Source organism: Borostomias antarcticus, assembly GCF_949987555.1.
Source record: "Borostomias antarcticus genome assembly, chromosome: 10".
Lineage (NCBI taxonomy): Eukaryota > Metazoa > Chordata > Actinopteri > Stomiiformes > Stomiidae > Borostomias > Borostomias antarcticus.
In genome coordinates, this window is record NC_140243.1 from 26,820,162 (window position 1) to 26,841,698 (window position 21,537).

At 44.7% G+C, this 21,537-nt stretch overlaps 2 protein-coding genes across 2 annotated transcripts in view; both read right to left on the bottom strand.

Moving 5' to 3' along the window:
* megf8 (multiple EGF-like-domains 8) overlaps nucleotides 1–1,114 on the bottom strand; it is a 48,525-nt gene extending 47,411 nt beyond the window's left edge. Inside the window, exon 1 of the mRNA XM_084444695.1 lies at nucleotides 965–1,114. Coding sequence (XP_084300821.1) covers nucleotides 965–994 — 30 coding nt within the window. The 5' untranslated portion in view covers nucleotides 995–1,114. The remainder of the gene's footprint in view (nucleotides 1–964) is intronic.
* Nucleotides 1,115–1,554: 440 nt separating this feature from the next.
* trim35-28 (tripartite motif containing 35-28) lies at nucleotides 1,555–7,855 on the bottom strand. Its single transcript, XM_084444986.1, has 6 exons — nucleotides 7,349–7,855; nucleotides 5,142–5,237; nucleotides 4,483–4,713; nucleotides 4,313–4,335; nucleotides 4,099–4,217; nucleotides 1,555–2,629 (listed from the first exon to the last, which is right to left on the bottom strand). The coding sequence occupies exons 1-6, from the start codon at nucleotides 7,772–7,774 to the stop codon at nucleotides 2,094–2,096; spliced, it is 1,431 nt and encodes a 476-aa protein (XP_084301112.1). The 5' UTR covers nucleotides 7,775–7,855; the 3' UTR covers nucleotides 1,555–2,093.
* Nucleotides 7,856–21,537: the final 13,682 nt, after the last annotated feature.

Sequence of the window (21,537 nt, forward strand, 5' to 3'; positions counted from 1 at the left end):
AGGTAGCTAGGTTTACCAGATGTTTCTAACGTTAGCTTGCTATATGCGTTAGTGAACTAGGTTGTACTAATGCTCATTGAGTCAGATAACGCGAAGGCAGATAGCGGACTGTTTGCACAACCGTTTGACTACCGATGTTATGGTGCGTTCGTTTTTGGTCAGAGGTGGCAAGTCGCAAGTGGCAAAATACCTTCCTCCGACCTGTGTGCATTCAGCTATATACCATTATATCAGTTACCTAGTTATATCTATATACCATTATATCACAGTTACCTAGTTATATCTATATACCATTATATCACAGTTACCTAGTTATATCTATATACCATTATATCACAGTTACCTAGTTATATCTATATACCATTATATCACAGTTACCTAGTTATATCTATATACCATTATATCACAGTTACCTAGTTATATCTATATACCATTATATCAGTTACCTAGTTATATCTATATACCATTATATCACAGTTACCTAGTTATATCTATATACCATTATATCACAGTTACCTAGTTATATCTATATACCATTATATCAGTTATCTAGTTATATCTAGTGCATTCGAGCAACTGGGGGCTGAGAAACATCCGAATTTGCGACGAGGAAGTGCGAGTTCATGCGGTGTTTTATTTAATCATTCCTAGTAGCAAGTCGCAATTTGCCACCTCCCAGTTATAAACGAACGCACCCTAACTAGCCTGGTTCGCTAAGGTTAGCATGCTAGCTCTCACTGGTGGAAAATAAACAGCCACAACAAACGTGAGCTAGCTCGCTAGTTTATTCTGCATAGCTAAAGTTGGCTTCAGCTAGCAAACATATCAGATGAATATAGCTCACTTGGCATAGCTGGCTAATTAATCATAATGGTTTTGAATGGTCTTGATTAACGTTAGCTATGTGACTATGGCTACGCTAGCTTGTTAGAGCTAGCTACCGTTAGAAAGAGCATTTTCTCACCAGTTCCCCTCTCTTCGTTTCCGTTGACATTTTACATTTTAAGTGTCTAGATGGTTAAGTCCATTAAAGCCCAACGAGGAGCAGGGCGGCTGGGGTAGGAGATCACTGGACCGACCGACCACCCAAGGGCTCGGCTTGGGTCTCAGGGCTGGTGGGCTGGGATATAGCCCGTTCTCCTCCAGATGCAAATAACAGTCAGTAAATGAATCCCTCAGTGAATATGGTACAGATAGTTAGTCTGACTGAGCCAAGTGTGTGTCATCCATCCATCCATGGCATTATGGGATGGTGTTGCAATGCAGAGAAGCTAAATATCGATCAGGCCCAGATGGAGATGAGTTTGCTGTATATTTTGGTGGCTGTGATAAAGCAGTGGTTTCCAAAACAAAAGCCTGACCTGCAGTCGCTCCCTCACATCTCAGCATTGCCCTCCAGAGGCGAGGGACGGTCGTGCCACCAATAAGTTAAAAGGAGAATCTCTACCTTGGTAGTGGTATACTGTCTACTGATTAATATCAACAACACTCACAGTGACAACTATAACAGTAGATTTAATCTGTGTTTCCTTTAATGTAGTATCAAATCAGATTAACATCATCATTAGTTTGGCATACATTTGATGATTCTGTCCTTACAACCCATCAACCCATTGGTCTACACAGCTAAGAATACATCCCCAGTGATGATTTGGGTACTTTTATATAGACATACATTTGCGGGAAGGGAATTTACACAATGATATAATAATAACTAATATCACGCATTCTAAACCAAGACACCAAAACCAAGACACCAAGAGCATATTAGTGATCATTGTTTTTTTTTTTTTTTACAGGGATTACCAGTTTGATTCTAAACTTAAGAAAAAAATCAAATCATAAAATAATTTCAAAGTATCCCTATCACTACTCCCTCTTTCCTAGTCCCTTGTTAAAAATGCTGAGCTCTTATGAAGACACTATAAAAATAAGTGTCTGAAGACCCCTCAAGTGATAAATGGAGAGAAAAAAATCAAGGTGATGGCATGAATTCTTTAACGATTGTCATTAAACAAAAGGTATACATCATTCGAAACGTTAAAAGCCTGTACTGTGAATTGTTGAAAACGGTCATCCTACAAACAGCTCCCTCATGAGGTATGAATAGCCACCTTGGCAGGGAGCACAGTCATTGGGGTGCTGTGCAGCCCAGGCCCAAACAGGGGGTACAGCCTCTCTTTGAACTTGTGTGTGTAAGTACACAGGTGCTTTCCTGACACCGCATCCCAAAACGACACCTCGCCTTTATCCATGTTCACCTTGATCCGGATCTTCTCCGGGCGTCGCTCCACAGCCAGCACCGTGCGCTTGGGGGTCAGGGCGTTGTACACCCCTTTGCTCAGCGCGATGGTCCACACCCCTCGCTCTGTGGACACTGTGAACTTTCTCTTACGGGCCACAGACTCATTACACACCCCCAGGATCCACTTGGGGTTGTCCGCGACATGGACCTCCCAGCGGTGCTTGCCGGAGGTGAAGCCCTGGGCGCCCAAGACGAAGACGCAGGGGTCGAAGCGCTCGGGATTGTCGGGCATGGACTGGCGCTCCGGGCTGTCCCGTATACTGGCCAGGTCTGGGGACATGGACAGCCAGGGGGAGGCCGTGTTAGGGTCCATCACCACAGGGACTGCAAGAGAGGGGGGAGAGAGTGAGAATGTGCGTGTGTGTGAGAGAGAGAGAGAGAGATGCTTAAAAAATGGATTCAATTTGGCACAAGGGTCTGCTGTACAAACTATTGGAAAGTGGTGTTGGAGGTAAAACCTACGACATCATCAACTCTATGTATACAAACAACTAGTGTGCTGTTAAGATTGGCAAAAAACTGACTTTCACCAACGCCGGGCGGTCAGACAGGGATGCAGCTTGAGTCCGACCCTCATCAACATATACATCAATGAATTGGCAAAGCAATTGGAACGGTCTAAAGCCCCTGGCATCCCCCTAGTAGACACAGAAGTCAAATACCTACTGTTTACAGACCACCTGGTGCTGCTATCACGAACCAAAGAAGGGATGCAACAGCACCTTGATCTTCTGCACAAATTCTCCCAGTCCTGGGCATTCACAGTGAATCTTACCAAGACAAAGCTTATGATATTCCAAAAAAGACCCAGCCTCCAGCACAACAAATCGAAATCCTTTCTAGTTACGATCTCCCTTAAACACACACAAAACTAGACCTACCTCAGCCGAAACATCAACACCATAAGGAACTTCAACAAGGCTGTGAACGACCTGAGACACAAATCTAGAAGGGCTTTCTATGCCTTCAAAAGAACATCAAGTTGGACATCCCAATCTTAATCTGGCTGAAAGGAACATCAAGTTGGACATCCCAATCTTAATCTGTCTGAAAGGAACATCAAATTGGACATCCCAATCTTAATCTGGCTGAAAGGAACATCAAGTTGGACATCCCAATCTTAATCTGGCTGAAAGTACTAGACTCTGTTATAGAACCCATTTCCCTTTACGGTTGTGAGGTCTGTGGTTCACTTGCCAACTAAGATTTTACAAAATGGGGCAAACGCTCTGCATGCAGAATTCTGCGTGTTCTAATGAGAAAAACACTTCCATATCTACTGGGGCAAATACAGCAATTTGGAAACACAGCAGCAAGATGTGTGAGCAGTTGTGACAGGAAAAGGACGTCCAATGGAACACGACCACCGTAAAGACTGTGGATCAGTATCCCTGAACACCACACTGATCACTGGACATATACACCCTGGACATATACACCCTGTACATACACACTTAAAAGTTACCATTTAAATAGACTTCCTAAATATTACACTTACTTACTCAAAACATGAACATACTAGCTAGCTAGTCTAGCTGAACATTTTGTGACTTTTTGTGATGTTTGCTTTGGCAATGTAATCATATGTTTTCCATGCCCATAAAGCCCTTTGAATTGAATTGAATTGAATTGAGAGAGAGAGAGAGTGAATGGTCATACAATCAAAACAATGATTTCCAACTCTCTAAGAAGCCATCCATTCCCATTCCATTTCTTATACTGCATGGAAGTACTCAGTACACACATGGCCCTTGTCGTGCCTGAGCCTAACCCTAACCATGGATTGCACTCACAGCTTACGACGTGTGTCTGCATGTTCTTCCAGATGTTAAAGCCCAAGGAGCCAACGTGCTGGCCCATGTCCAGCAGCATGTGAGCGGGATTCTCCGGGTCTGGAGTCGTCCACTGGGCTCTACGGAAACATGCCAACATGGAAGATGGTCATGAGGATGTATCTGTGAGATATTGTAACGTTACCTACGAGTGGTGATTTAAAACAGGACTCACCTTCTCTTCAATGACTGGAAGCTCTGTTAAAAAAAAAAAAAAGGCTAGATAATCAGTTCAGTGTGGAAACAACACAATATTGACAGAAAGACAATGAGCATGTCTGATCTGGAAGTGAACCATCAAAATCCTTCAAACAGTTCCTGCTCACTAGAGGGCGCCGCTGTTACCTTGAGAAAAGGGAGATCCTCGCCCCCCATCTCCCTCTTGACGGTCTGGATCAGCTCAGACAGCATGGAGATGTCCTTGGTCAGCCTGCTGATCATCTCCCTGACCCTGTCCTGCTTCTCCTCTTCCTCATCCGACAGGGCTTTCAGCCTGGCCGCCTCCTCCGCACACAGCATCTGGTGGAGCCTTTCAAACTCCGCCTTGATCTGCTTCTCCGCCTGGTGGGCCTGGCTCTGGGGAAACACCGCAGCCACAGACAACCCAAGTGACGCTCTGCTCGGCTACACGATCACACAATGATACCACACGCCCCTAACCCCTACGATTATGGGACCCGAGCAGGAACAAATCCCAATCATTTGTAAGTGTGTGGTGGGACATGTAGTGATGGTTTCATTAGACACCCTCAGAAACAGTAACTGAACTTCCTGCGGTCTAATATTTTTGATTCCAAATGGAATGAAATGCTGCCCACACAGATTCCATCTGCCTCCGGTGTAACCTGCCGAACAGGATGGTTGCTGTACATTTGTAACAGGCTAATGCTGAATGTGAGGAAGTATGTTGTGTCAGCTGTTATGTACGCTATTCATGTAGGATCACATTAGGACACAATGAGAATGGACACCTGCCAGACAGGTAGTGTTGTCAGCGACATTACCTTGATGAATTCAACCGTGTTGGAAAACCTGTTTTTAATCTTTTTGTAATGTTCCACTTTCTCCTCCAAAATGGTTACTTTGAGGCCCAGTTCCGCCTGCAATGGAACACACATTTAACAATGGTCAGTCTGGTGGTAGGTTCTAGTACATGGCCTCCCCCCCACCTTAGGACAGGGTTTCCCAACCGGGGGTCCAGGCCGCCCTTGAGGCCTTAATATTAGCTAGACAAAATCATGTCACTCAGCAATTTTAACAAAACACATGACATCATATCTGATGAAGGGTCAAAAAGCTTTGTATTTACGGCACTACAATACCATATAAATTTGACAAATTAATCAGAGACTATGAATAGTGTCAGCATTAGTATTACTGCTACACTAGTCTGACTCAACGGATGTAGGTTTTGGCAATAAACCTTGTCATTCGTTGTCACACTGCCCAATCAGTGGCGAGACTGGCGACGCAAATTAATCTGATTCGGGCCGAGATTCTCTCGGCACCAATCAGATTCGATCCAGACTATTTTGCAAGAGCACCGTCGCTGCGTCCGGGGCTGGCTCCGCCCAAGACGACTGTGATTGGTTTAAAGAAATACTGCGTTTTTCCCCGCCTATTGCAGAATGGTAATATGTCCAGCCAGACCTGTCTCCGGCGCTGGCACAGCGTAAACGAAGTGTGGAGACAGGTCTGGCTATGCGAGACTACTGCTACACTGGCGATGCGCTTCATGGGCCCAGTCCCAATGTCCACCCTTGCAGACTCACAGACTTAAGGGCGCGCTCCCGCGAAGTCCGCGAGGGTTAAGTGGTGTCCCAATGTCAAATCGGCAAGTGCGTGAGGGCTCTCTGGCAGATATTTTGAGCCCTTTATGCCCCCTTACCGTAAGCTGCACTTCTGCAGACTTCGCCTAAGGGAATTACCCACAGTTCATATCGTTGTGACGTGAAACACAGGGTTACCTGAAGAACAGCCAATAAACAAGCACGGACAGATCAACCAACCCTAATGTTCACGTTACAAAACAAAATGTTTTCATGTTTTCAGCTGGACTTGCTTATCTGCACAAGTAGCCTTATAATTATTTTGGTTTCATTATTTTTAAGTATGGGTTATTAACCCCATGGGTTTGTATAATGTGATTTGTGTAAAAATATGTAGGCTATGGTTATAAATTACATCAATTTCTGTTGCTCTAAATCATATGATTTCCAAGTTAAAAGCAGTCTGACATTAATCACCCATTTCGGTGCAGTGTTCTTTGAATTGAGATTTCCAACATGAATATGGAAAGAGATGTGAGGTGCAGGAATGTGTATTATCATTCTTAAGTAAATACTTTTGGATTCATCACAAACAAGAATCACAGGCAGTAATGTAGTTCGCATATGACCACAAAATGAAATGATTTCAACAAGTTGAACAGACATGGTTTGAGGGTAACACAGAGTTCGGATAATGTAAAGGGGATTTGACTCAGCCCAAAATTAATTTACATAAAGGCCTACAAGAAAAACATGTAAAATTGAAAATTTTATAAAAAAGCCCCACACCCACAATAGTAAGAAATATGTTTTCACGTCAATGTAATGTGATGTCGCAAGTGCTGTCCCATTCCTTTTTATACCAATTCGAGCCCTTGCAGCCTCTCACACTCAACCACGTTACCAGGGGACGTCAATAAGTCTGTGAGGGCTCAGGGCTTGAGGGTTTAGGGGGGGTCATTGGGACTGGGCCATGGGTTGTTTTTTTTGTTTTTTTTGGGGGGGGGGGGGGGTGCAAAATCCATCAAGTGCAAGTTAGGGGGGCTCTGGGGAAGGAAGGTTGGGAAGGTAAGTGTAAGTTAGGGGGGCTCTGGGGAAGGAAGGTTGGGAAGGTAAGTGTAAGTTAGGGGGGCTCTGGGGAAGGAAGGTTGGGAAGGTAAGTGTAAGTTAGGGGGGCTCTGGGGAAGGAAGGTTGGGAAGGTAAGTGTAAGTTAGGGGGGCTCTGGGGAAGGCAGGTTGGGAAGGTAAGTGTAAGTTAGGGGGGCTCTGGGGAAGGAAGGTTGGGAAGGTAAGTGTAAGTTAGGGGGGCTCTGGGGAAGGCAGGTTGGGAAGGTAAGTGTAAGTTAGGGGGGCTCTGGGGAAGGCAGGTTGGGAAGGTAAGTGTAAGTTAGGGGGGCCCCTGCCTTAGGAGGGGCTGTAGGCCTAACAGGGCTGAATCTCACCTTGCAGAACGGCGCCCCCTTGTTGAGTGGTAGCAGCTCGTGTGTTGGGTGGAGGGTCACGCATTCAACGCACACAGGCTCCTCGTCTTTTATACAGAACATCTGGAACTCTCTCCGGTGCAGGTTACACTGGAGCTCGGTGTTACAGTGTGGGGCGCGCCAGCCTTTCTCCTTCTGGAAAGACTCACACGCGTCCCGGAGAGACCGGTTGGAGATGGGCTGCTCCCCCTCGCAGTTCTTCCTGCACACGGGACACTTGTTGGCCATTCCTCGCCAGCTTTGCTCCAGACATGCTTGACAGAAAGTGTGGGTGCAGGAGAGTAGCACGGGTTCCCTGAAGAGATCTTTGCAGACCGGACAGGTGAGGTTCTCCTGGAGGAGATAGGGACCCTCGGACATTTCCTCATTCCACGGACATTCAGCCATGTCTCCCCAGGACGCGCGTCAAGTTTGAACTTTCAATTTCAACAAAGGCTTCTGAATTAGCTGACAGACTACCAGATAAACTACCAGATAAACTATCTTAAGTAATATTCGGAGCGTCGGTGTTCCTCCTAGTATTTTATTTCCGCGTACGCCAAACTTTGGTCGGGTTATAGGAGTGACGGTTGAATCTCCTGTTGGCTACTTCCAACCTTGCCTACTTCCTGACATGTTGAGACCCAGACTTGAGTCATGACTGCCCCTAGTGGAGCTGGAGCTTATTCCAACGTAGCCTAGTATGTGTGGTCTTGCATAATAAAGTCTAGTACAATAAAGTATTAATGTTAAATTGCCCTATAGCATAGACCTAATAGTATTTCAATTGACCATAGAATAAACCATAAAATAATATATTTAAATTAAGCAATACATGTAAATCTACACTTTGTTATTATGATACCGTGTCCAATGTCATTGTTGGGCATACTGTAGCTTCTGACTTCAGTATAATAACCAGGCCAGGTCCAGCCTGGCTTATGTGCGTGGCTGGCTTGTTTCTGTTCAGGACTGGTATGACGGAAGCTAGTCATGCCACTGAAATAGCTGTGAATTGAAATGACATGAAATAATGTCTGATACATTAAGATGGGTCTTGTCGCCTGGACACATCAGTTCCAATGCTTCCAATGCTAATCCAGCACAATAAGAGCTGGATAGCCAGTTAGCTCATGAGCTCACAACAACTTACAGCAGCTTCCATAACATTAATGGTAGCAGTCAGTGGCTAAAGCAGTTACACTGATGATTCCTGTAACGTTAGCTATTTTGCTGTAATTGGTTCAACTTCTGTTTATGGACAAAAGTCATTACCTGCTGTTTGGCACTTCCCTTTAGGTGGTGAAGTAAGTAGCCTAGACCAAGACACAGTGGCTTATCTGGACATCTTCTTGATTGAGTCAGCAGGTAGCAATGTTGTTTGTAAATAGTTAAGTGTTAATAGGCCTACTTTTACTATATATATATGATCTTGATATTACATTGATATGAATATATGAAAGTACAGTTAACTATTGGCCCTTATAAGTAAATTGTAAGTAAAATGGTTCTTCGCTAAGTAAGCTAAGTGTTGGCAGACCTGAAAGCCCAATTGTAATAATATCACGATTGAACAATTCTAAACATAGTACTGAACAGAATAGGTAATACACAAGTCATGACTGAAAGTTTTCCTAAATGCTTTATTAAACATACAGACATACACATTAAAAGTAGCCATAAGTTGTAATTTTGCATGTGCTCTCAGGACTGGTTCTGGTTGTAACCATCTTTGTAAAGAAGAGAGGCATGTAATGCACATGTCAATGTGCATAGAAGTAAAAAAAATAAAAATACACTAACAAAAAAACTGTTATACTGTATACATATAGACAGTGTTGTTTTGAAGACTACATCTGGACAAAATCTTCAGGATTGGTTTGCAGTGTTGACAGGTCTTCATTGTCCTAGGAATCCAGACACCACAAATGGGGTAAAAAGTGAGAAGATATTATGCCAACTGAGTAGTTCTGCATACAAGCAGGACTTGTGTGTTCGTATGCTGGGTAGTATCCACACAGGTGTGTTTGGTTGTGTGTGTGTGTGTCTGTGAATTGTATATTCATAAAAGGTGGGGTTCATGGCGTATGAAACGTGTGTGTTTATATGGTGGCTAGTACCAACACTTGTGTGTACGTGTGTGTGTGAGAACTGTCTGTTAATAAGAGGTGGAGTTGATGGCATATTAATCACCTAATGTTGGGTGTTCTGTCCTTCCACATGGACCTGTCCTCCTCAGCCAATCCGTTGTCATCTACACAAGAAACTAATATTGGTAAATGTAACCAATGAGAGCAGTGTGAGAAATTGAGGTGATCCAAGAATTGTTTTGAGGCAATGGTTTCACTTGTCTTGTGGGCCCTTCTCAGATAGAGCTGTGATTTCGTGCTTGACGTCCACAGTAGTGGATGTGGGACAGGCTGAGAGATAGAATAGCAGATGGAGAGACCCAAGGGAGTAGAGAGGGAGATAACAGCGTCTAGCATGCATTCCCACTGAACCCCTCCTCACTGTTTGATTGTAGACACTATCAGATGTTTGGTTCAAATGAGTAAAACCCAGTCCCCACTCATAGTGTATAAAGTTTAATCCCATCCAGTCTCCCAGCCCTCTACTTACCCAGACCCACCGTGGGAGACCCCTACTACCCCTGACCCTAACCCACCCCCTAGACCCACCGCGGGAGACCCCTACTACCCCTGACCCTAACCCACCCCCTACAGGGGACTACGCCCTATCTGACAGTTTGGCTTAACATCAAATCACCCTATAGTGAGGGCCTGTGTCATCACAGAGCTGTCATAAATACACGTCAGTGCTGCAGAGGTTCACTTGATCAGACAAAGCAACACTACACACGTAGTATAAGGGACTGCAGACCTACAGTATCTGACGGTCTAATTGAAGTGTAATTGAAACTGGTTCATGGTCTCAGTAGTACACCTGAAGAGGTGTATCTAATGTATATCTGGTCCAGACATCGGCCCTTTATGTGAGTAGCTTGAGGAGGGTGAATGGCAGCTTGGAACTGATGCGACTTCATGATGATTGGTGTCATCTCTCTGGCACAAGGTCCAGTCTCCCAGGATCATGTGAGGGATGGTGTCATCTCTCTGGCACAAGGTCCAGTCTCCCAGGATCATGTGAGGGATGGAGTCATCTTGATAATGTGAGGGATGGAGTCATCTTGATAATGTGAGGGATGGAGTCATCTTGATAATGTGAGAGATGGAGTCATCTTGATCATGTGAGGGATGGAGTCATCTTGATAATGTGAGAGATGGAGTCATCTTGATAATGTGAGAGATGGAGTCATCTTGTATAAAAGGTCCAGTCTCCCAGGATAATGTGAGAGATGGAGTCATCTTGATAATGTGAGAGATGGAGTCATCTTGATAATGTGAGAGATGGAGTCATCTTGATAATGTGAGAGATGGAGTCATCTTGATAATGTGAGAGATGGAGTCATCTTGATAATGTGAGAGATGGAGTCATCTTGATAATGTGAGAGATGGAGTCATCTTGTATAAAATCTGACAGGGCAGTCAAGACCTGTCATACGTTGAGAATTGGCTCTTGAGCAATCAAGTTTGTCCCCACTAGGTGGCGCGCACACGCACACGCACACACACACACACACACAAGATGGGTGGATGGATGGATGGATGGATGGATGGATGGATGGATGGATGGATGGATGGATGGATGGATGGATGGATGGATAGATGGATGGATGGATGGATGGATGGTTGGCTGGATAGATAGATGGAATGTAGCTGGGCTAATCTGGTGTACCCATTTTAATGTTCTTGAACATTTTATGTACGTGCACATTGTCCTGTCCAAATAAACTTTTGAATGAATGAATGAAAGAAGTCATGGGATGCATCATTAGACCTGTAGATATTAATTATTTTTTTATTTCTAATAATATAATATTAATATTAATATTATATTAGTGATGGTCAGCAGATCTTAAGAGATGGATGTTATGTGGAACTTGTCATCAGTGGCATCTCTACAGGATGTGAAGTCTCTAGGGAAGTAGGCGGCGAGGCCTTTCCTGTGTCCTGTGCTGTCGAAGTGGCTGAGTCTGTCTTCCAGGTGGAATGGCTGATCCAGCTGCTGATTGGCTGAAGTGATGTCTCCTGGAGGAGGATGACTTGTGCAGACATGAGATGAGGGTCTCTGATGTCCTGTATGTGAGCTATTAGGGATACCGTGTTAAGGGACACGATCTCAGAGGAAGACTCCTTTGGTTGACTGAGGTCCAGCTGTTCCAATCTCTCCAGCTCTACAAGTGCATGTGACCAAGCGGCAATTTTTTAAAGGGGAAAGTCTCTAATATGTATAGCTGCCAAAGACACTGGACACGTGAAAGCATGACATAAACCATAGCTTCCTGAAGCCAACATTTGAAATGCAGAATGAGTTTGCCAGGCTTTTTGATAGTGTGACCATGGATTGTATGTGCTGTTGTAGCCCAGACTAAGCGTAATGGCACATTTATCACGGTAGCAGTGGCTGTACTGTTTTTTCTCATGTTAAACTCAAATGCTAGTAGGTCTATGGCAGTGGCATTCATATTAGGAGGACCTAATTGAAGCAGATCCTGACCAACCCCTTGGTGAATTTTTCACTGTTTACTCCATTAACTAGACATTGAAAGAGAGAACAACACTACCTCTGCACTTGTTATATTCCAGATCACAGGAACATAGTGATCGATGATCAGCCCAGACAGGAATGAAGGTCACATGGGAAAAGACAAAAGACACAACCCATGCATTATCAATTTTGTTACTCACTGACATGAAAAGTAGACACTACCATTGCTTAAAAATATGTAAACTGTATAAACGTGTGATGATGATCATGATGCTGAGTCCAGTTTCTTAAGTGAGAGGAGAGCATACTTGCGCTCGTTGCACGCAAGCTTTCCTCAGTATTGTGACAATATTACTACTTTTTAAATAATAAAGAAATATAATATATAACTAACAGAAATACTTACACAAATAACTAAACAGCCTAACTCAAATACTTGTTGAATTGCTGAAACTGAACTAGGAACACAGTCTATCTAAGCCTGTTGCTGCCCTCCTGTGGCCGAAAACGGTAAATGCAGTCTATCACCAGTAGGCAACTAACAAGAACGTGGACTAAAGCATACTTGGACAACAGAACGTAATGAACACAAAAATCTAACAAATTACAGTTAGTCTTAGCTACCAATAGCCTATAGCCAGAGATTACATGATCCCTACCAAAGCCATAGCTCACAACATGGGGCTAACGCTAATATAGCTAGCAACATAGGGCTAACTAATCTACCGGGCATTTCTAAGCAATGATAAAACATCATGGTAGAATCTCACCATTAAGGGATTGAACCAGTACACTTTCATCATATTGCTCAAATATAATTATCCTGCACTGTTATCCATCTCTATACTAATAAAAGACTTGCAACTAAAGGGCTACAACACAGTAGCTGGCGGAGCTAGCAACATAGGGCTAACGCTAATATACAGGGCAACATATGCATGTGTGTGTGCATTACTGTGCAGGGTTGTGTGATGTGTAGTGCAGTAGATCTGTGGTAGTAGTGCTTGTAGTTAGTGCATGCTTCATGCCGCTTCTGCTTGCTACTCTGCTTTCAGCTACCGCCCCCTCCTCACTGAGGGTGAAAAGAGGAACCGAGTACGTAAGTCTCTTCTTCTTCTTCTTCTTCCTTGGGTTTTATGGCGGATCGCAAACAGCTTAAAGGTGCATACCGCCACCTAATGTACAAGAGTGTGCATCATCATGTCATCATCCTAGTGCTTACAGACTACAGTCTGCCCCACAACCGTGTGTCACCCAAGAAAGTGCGTAAGTCTCCTTCTGATGGTACAAAGCCACTCCACCGCCAAGACTCCTACAGCGCCTCCCCCGGCCACACATGGTAACTGGGTCCATTGGAGGGGAAGGGCTCAGTCTGACCACAGCCCACTGTCCAATGCACTCTTGCGCTGTAGGAGAACATTTATTATGGGAACCTTCAACGCAAACACAGTAAGGGAGGACACACGGCTAGAGGAACTAGCACACTGTGTTGGTGAGAGGGGAGTGGAGATCCTGGGAGTCTAGGAGCACAGGAGAGTGCACACTGACCAGCCAATTGTATACCGCAGAGTGGGGGAATGTTCGTTCATCACCTCATCTGCATGGCGGAATGATGCCCAGGCCGCGACAGGTGGCGTGGGGCTAATGGTGAGCCCTCGAGCACGAAAAGCTCTTTGTAGGGTGCAGCAACACACCAACAGGATCCTTATCGCGGACTCCGAGGGGAACCCGGTAACAACTGTCATGAGTGTGTACTCTCCCACCAACGCAGCACCAGTTGAGGAAGTGGAGAAGTTCTAGAAGGACCTAAGCACAGCGATCCACCATGTGCCGGCTCACAACTTCCTGATAATCCTGGGGGACTTCAATGTGAGGCTCAGACCAGAAGATGCACCCTTCACATACCACAACAACACCAATCGCAACGGAGAACATCTAACTACTCTGCTCACAGAACATGAGCTCCTGGCCACCAACACCTGGTTCCATAAGAGAATGGGCAAGAGATGGACATTCCAGGACCGAGCTACCGGTATGCTACGTCAGCTGGACTACATACTGGTAAGAAGGAAATGGAGGACGTCCATCCTCAACGCAGAGTCGTACAGTACGTTCGACTCTGTAGGCTCCGACCACCGTGTGGTCTCTGTGAGGCTGCGTCTGAGCCTGAGGGTCCCCAAGAACATCCCGAGGCCCCGGCCCGACTGGGAGGCCTTCGCAAGAAGCCCCGACCTCCAGGCCGGCTACACGGCAGAGGTGAGAAGCCGCTTACAACTGCAGGTCGAAGAGGAAAAGCCTGAGACAACATATGGGCAGTTTCTCGCTGCTAACGAGGAGGCAACAAGGAGGTGGGTGCCGACAAAGGGGAGACTCAGAGCCTCCACCAGATCCAAGCACCCGGAGGTCATGAGGGTGCAGGCACGGATGGAGGAGGCGTGTAGAAGCTTCGAGGAAGAGGGGACCACAGAGAGTCGCGAGGTGTTGAACGAGGCCAAACAGCAGCTGTTCAACACCTACGACAGGATCAAAGGGGAGGAGATGATGGAGAAGGTGAGGAAGGTGGAGGCGGTGCATGGCGAACGACAGTACAAGGAGTCATGAAAGGTCATAAATGAGATGAGTGGGCACAAGAGGTTGAGGGAGGGACAACTAGCAGGCTGCAGCCCAGAGGAGAGAGTGGCCTCCTGGTTCACCCACTTCCGGGATCTCCTAGGCACACACCCGACAGTGGAAGGAGCTGAGAAAGAAATACCTGCAGTCCTCACAAATCTTGTGATTGATGATGGCCACTTTACAGCTATGGAGTTTGCCACAGCGAAGTCTGATCTGAAGCAAGGGAAAAGCGCTGGGCCGGATGGCATCCCCCCAGAGGTCCCTAAGAACTGTGATCTCGACAACATCATATTGGAGATCTGCAACCAAGCTCTAATAGAAAACATCAAGCCTGATATATGATCCCTCTCCAACATCATCCCGGTGCCGAAATCTGGAGATATGTCTAAGCCAGACAAGTATCGTGGCTTTAGCCTGACGTGTCATAGCGAAAATGTACAACCACATGATACTAAACCAGATTCGAGATGCCATTGACCCTCACCTGAGGGACAACCAAAATGGCTTCAGAAAATGAAGGACCACCGTAGCCCAGATCCTGGCCTTAAAGGACAATGCTTGTTTTTGACAACCTGGATCTTATTTACGGCATATTATAAGACGTTTCACTCACCGAGATAACTTTGGTGTAATTCGGAGGCCTGTAGAAGAAATTTAAAATCCAGCGCGAGCCAAGTATACCCATGTAATGGCGGCGGACGGGGCACTGAGAATGCAGCTTCTAAAAAATCTATTTTCTGCCGCGAAACGGTTGTTTTCATCAATCTGTCTTTATGAATCGCTAGTTGTGCTTACATAGAGCGTAGGCCTGTTGTGGTTTTTCACATGCCTCTGTAATATGATCTTTAGAAACGTCTTTAGAAGCGAAATAGCTTCCTCACTTGCTCCAGCACGCATGCGCACAGCGTGCTGGAGCAACGCCTGCGCGCTGTGCGCATGCGTGCTGGAGCAAGTGGGGAAGCTATTTCGTTTCTAAAGATCATATTACAGAGGCATGTGAAAAACCACAACAGGCCTACGCTCTATGTAAGCACAACTAGCGATTCATAAAGACAGATTGATGAAAACAACCGTTTCGCGGCAGAAAATAGATTTTTTAGAAGCTGCATTCTCAGTGCCCCGTCCGCCTATCCAGTTCTATCTAGTACTGCATGTCACATACTGGGTGACACAGGGTGTTTTGGAGAGGGAGACATGGTTGAAGTCTCCATTGACATAGCAAAATTGATGGGCCACATATGGTCCATGGGTCCAATTACGGTCCATGGGTGGTCCAGATCTGGTAGTCAGAACAGGGTCACATACGTATTCTGGCTACCAGATCTGGACCATGCACCCATCGACCATAACTCATTGCTGTATGTGAGCCGAGTGTAAGTGGGCTGTGTGGTCCGTCACTGGGCCAGACCAATTTTGCTAGGGTGCTGTGGTGTTTTGTTTGTAGGCCTGCGACTGTGGAGTGGATGACGTCACAGACGTGTGATGCCACTTCCGATGGAGGAATGTAGACAAGGATAACAATGGTGCGTGACAATTCAGGAGAGAGACAGTATGGTCTTACTCCTCTCACCAGCAGTTCAATGTCAGGAGTACAGATGCTCTCCTTCACAGCTGTGACCGGGATTACACCATTTCTTAGTGACAAAGATGGCTAACCCACCCTCTGTCTTCTGAGACAGGCACCAGTTGAAATAATGGGGGCTGGTTGATATTGTTTTTAATAGATCAGATTGAAGATTTTTATAGGGGAAGAGAGGTGAAGGCTACAATTATGACTACAGTACAGTATTGTAACAATGTTAACCTGTCTAAATACTTTGTCCATCTTCACATGGAAGAGACTATATACAAAATGGGATGTCATTGAAATGCCTCACCAGGTATGGATGAGCATACCCTCAAATTAAAGCTGAAAAACATTACGTTAACCTCATAACTAGCAAAGGTCGCTTGGAGAACGCATACCTCCACACAGCTCAAATCAGGATTTCATGGGTAAGCAGTTGGCACTTGAAAGTTCCTGTAAGGACTGAAGTTCAACTACCACTGCCTGTGCAGGAAATACCCACACCAAAGCCAGCCAGAGTTTGTATGGGTAAATACTTTACATGGCAAAATTAAACATGATGCACATCATCAGTGGTTGTTGAATGGCAGTGTGGAATGGGCTTTTCTAGTTTTTCGACTGCTCTGAAACTACTGAAACTACTAAGCACAAGATGTTGGTTTTGGTTGGGAGTCATACAGCCATTGCTACTCCAACAACAAATGTACTGTATACACCATTATGCACAAGACATATTGTTTCCTATCAAATCAATCAATTTAATGTTCATGTATGGGGTTAGATCTGTTTCAATACTTGTCAATATACACCACATTTCACAAATGTTTTTTTGTGATTCACAAATAAATTTGTGTGGTTCACAAATAAATTCTTGTTTCACATGTATTTTTGTGGTTCACAAATATATTTCAAACTCACAAACGTGCAACGCTTGTATTTACTTGCACACAAACCATTCTGGTGAGAGACACGAACCATTCTGGTGAGAGAGACACAAACCATTCTGGTGAGAGAGACACAAACCAAATCAAAATTGATTTTGAAACAGATCTACCATCAACCTAATGATAGTTATTTTTCATAATGTTTGCAAATATATTTGTGTGATTCACAAATAAATTCTTGTTTCACAAATTTATTTTTGTGGTTCACAAATTTTCAAACTCACAAACGTGCACCGCTTGTATTTACTTGCACCCGAGACACGAACCAGAAATCTATTATGAAACGTTTAGAAAAAATCTACCTTGCCTCACCTCCAGCCAATCAGATTACAAGGCAGCTCCGACCAATGAGTGTGCTGTTTATTTTGTGTGTTGGCTGACACACCTAGAAGACAGAATCCTTTTTGTCACTCCCTTCCTCCCTTCCTCTGTCCCTGTTGGCGTTGTTGACCTGCAGTTCTATGTTGCTACCACAAGAGGCAGTGGTCCCAGAACATCAAAAGAAAAAGGCACCACAGATTTCTCAGGTCAGCGGTGGCTGAGTGGATAGTGCGCTGCCTACAGTATCACCGCAAAGGTGGTTTGTTCAATCCTTGGTGTGGACCAGTGGAGGCTTGTCCATTGAGGCAGGGGAGGACAGTCCTCCTCAGTTTTTGGAGAGAAGAGAGGGACTAAAATATAAATATATGAATTTATTTATTCATAAAAATAAATTATCTCAGTTTTGTTCACAAAGCAGGTTTTCCCTATGGATAAAAACCCATTATTGAAATTCTAAAGCTCCAACAGTGACATCTATAACATGCAGCTGGAGGACCCATAGATATCTATGGAAGGGAGGCTAGCCTCCCTTAGGGCGGGTTCTTTTCTCTTAAATCAATGTAATGCCTTTTTTCTTGCTAATTTGTGATTGGCCAAAACGCTGATAAATTACCGCAATGGAGGACAGTACTCCGGCCCTGTCTGAACAGGATTCAGATATTGACATTTTGTTAGTCCAATCACATTCCAGATTCACCACAGTGAAGGCCGATTGAGTCGGCGTTGATGTCTGTGTTTCTCTTCCCTGTGCCATTGGAGACTTTTTGTGTGTTCGTAGCTCCATAATATAATACATCTGAAAGTATTATGGGACATATTATACATCAAACTGTTTGTCTATTTGTCTTGATTCTAGCCATCTAAATATCCAAGCTGACATAAATACTTTTTGAGCTATCTAGCGAGTTGTTCTAGAGCCGTCTGAACACGACAGTTCCACTGTTAGCTACGAGGTGCACTTCAGGCTACGGCATAGGCAAGCGCGCAGATTGGCTGGAGGCGCAAACTGTCGGCAACTCGTCCAAAACATTTCTCTAACCAGATCCAGTGTCTCTAACCAGGTCCAGTGTCAGCTGTGGAGCTGTGGATATCGTAGTATTTAGTACACACACACACGTACACACAGACACACATCAGTCCACATCCGGCTTAGGCCTGGACCTGATGCTCTTAGCCTTTCTTGCTCTGAAATTTTAATTTAATGTAATTTATTGTTCTGTAAATGTTCTTAGCCATTAGACAAATATATTCCAGGAGCTTGCCCCAGGTTGCCTGTTTCAATATCTGTGTGGTCTGTATGGCTACTAACCCTGTTCTGCCTTCCCTCTCCCTAGTGCCTCTCTCTCTCCCTCCTATCTTCTAACCAGGTCCAGTGGATGCCCCACTGTCACCAGCAGACCTCCCGGAGTCCGATAGATACCCCCGTGTTTGCTGTGGATGTCGTAGCATATCCGTAGAATGTTCTCTCTCCTATGATGCTTTTAGCCTCTCTCACTCTGAAATGTAATTTAATGTAATGTATTGCTTTATAAATGTTCTTAGCCGGTAGACAAACATACTCCTGGAGCTTGCTCGATCGCCTTGTTGAGAGGGGTCAGGGAAGAATTTTTGAAGCTCACTTATCTGGCCCCCGGGTGATTACAGTTTTTTTGCTTCCCTCTGGAATATGTAGAGAGTGGGTCGTATGCCCACCTCCCTTGTTCTCTGTAAAGCGCATTGTGTTGCCTCTGGGTATGAAATGCGCTATACAAATAAAGCTTTGATTGATTGATTGATAGAGACTGGGTCGCAACACCGGATCGGAGAAATGCACTGAACAGCTTGGCTCCTGCTTGTGTGAGAATTGATCGCTTTGTGGTGCGTATTCCTCATATATGTTATGATAATTGTAGGCTATAGTAACATAAGAGTGGCAGCTTTGACAGCAACCCAAATGAGCTAATCCCATAGCTGTACCATTGCTAACTAGCCATGAGTGAACTGTTGGATACTGCATTTGCTGTGCAACGTATTCCATTGTCCAGTTGTCAAATCTATTTGCCAACAAACTGTTCGAGAGCCAGCCATGGATGTATTAATAGAGCCAGCACACCTCAGTGTCCCCTAATCAAAAACATTTTTTACCTATATCACCTATATCACCTAACCTCTCCAGCACCTCACCAATATCTCTCTTTAGAGAAGAGTACAATCCATTACAACAACTATTGCTTACAATGTTTTATTGTTGTTTTGTAATATTTTATCATGAATATGATAAATAAATTGCTGCACGTAGTTAAAGAAAGTGTTATTCAGTTTTTCATATGCTAAAATTGACTGTAAATTCACATTTTAAAGCTGATATTTCAAATAATAACTGACTGAGGGAAAGTGCCCCCGGCGCCCATGGGCGGTTTGCCTCTCTTCCTCCTGTCCTCCTCAGTTTTTTGAGTCACCAGCCGCCACTGGTGTGGACATACCAAGGTACCATGACATATTTTGTCACTGGATGTTGTAGAAGTTATGTAACGAGCGTGGGTCATATTTGTTAATTATAGACCCTTTTACAGCCTAGTCAGCACAAGTATGCTCGCTTATTCTTGAAACAGTAGCAGAGGAAGACAGACAAAATCGTCATTATTAAGCGTACGGACCAATACATCCATGGTACGGACTGGACTGAGGACATCATCAGAAATGCCCGCGTTTGCGGTGTCCATTTTATATCAGGTAAGTTATTTTGACTACCTGGTTTCATGTCTGGTTGAAATGTAGCCCTTCTCAGTCCCATTGTCGCATTCCGCTCGCTCGACAACAGTCCTTTGGGGAACATGTCTATGTTCCCCGGGTCCTATGTTCCCCACAAAAAAGGATTCTATGTTCCCCGGGTCCTATGTTCCCCGGGTTCTATGTTCCCCGGGTCCTATGTTCCCCAGGTTCTATGCTCCCCGGGTCCTATGTTCCCCCCGAAAAAGGGTCCTATGTTCCGCGGCATAGGCGATTTTACCCTCTGAGAGTAGGGGGGGCAACATTTTGACGTGAGAAAAAAAAACAGTTCTGCCGTCTCGTCCCATCTATTTACAAAGAATGCCAGTTGTGAACAGTATGCTAATAAGAAATCCAAATGACAATTCAATATGCACAACGCATCAAACTTCATCTAGACATCACAAGCATGTCAATATGACTTTATGACCGAGCACTAGATCATACCCAACATCAGGGGCGGAATGGGGAAATAATTCAGGCCGGGAAATGTAGCCCCATTCAGGCCACTTTTTAAGCCGGATCAGACCAGTGATGTTTTGATATACTGTTCTGTATAGTACATACAGTATATCTACATTATAGCCACGGTCCTTTCTCCACCAGAGCTTTTTTCACCTACAGTATTGATTGAGATCGAGAGTATGCTGTAAGCAGACATTTACACGCTGCTGTGTTGTGACCATGACAAGTACAGTAGACATCAGCCTCATTGTCCCACACCCGATGAAATTGTACCAGAACTCACCACCTGGGGGCACTCGACACAATTCACTTTTCTCCATTGCCAAGTATATTTTGCTTTGTAAAAAAGAAAAGAAAGGTTTGGTGTCTCAGTAACAGTATAGTGTCACGTCCTTATTTGGGGGTGGTCCGGGATTCAGCCAGATGATGCAGCTGAAGCTGAGTGCGTCTAGGGACCAGACCCAGGAGCCTGAAATACACCCTACATATGGCCTTGTGAAGAGAGGGCTCCGTAGTGTTAAGCTGAGCTGAGCTCTTCCAAGCAGGAAGTTGAGCAATTGTCCGAATGATTTGCAGGGGATGTGAGAGTTGCAGGATTGGGGTGGAAAAGGGAAGTGCCTGGTTTCTTTACTCAGTAGTGTCAGACACACAACTTACACAAAACCCAGAAGAGGAAGGAGAAAGTTATGAAATGAGGGGTGTGAGGACACCGCAACTCAAGTACAACTGAGAGCACTGAGCCCCATGAATGCATTTTGTGGCTCTGTGGGCGCTATGGCTGTCAACTGAGCTCAGAAATGATATTCGACCTTCTCTCTTTAATATTTTCAGATATTATATTCGATTATTATATTCGCCTCTATCTGGGCCCAGGCACATTCACACTCACGCACACACAGACATAC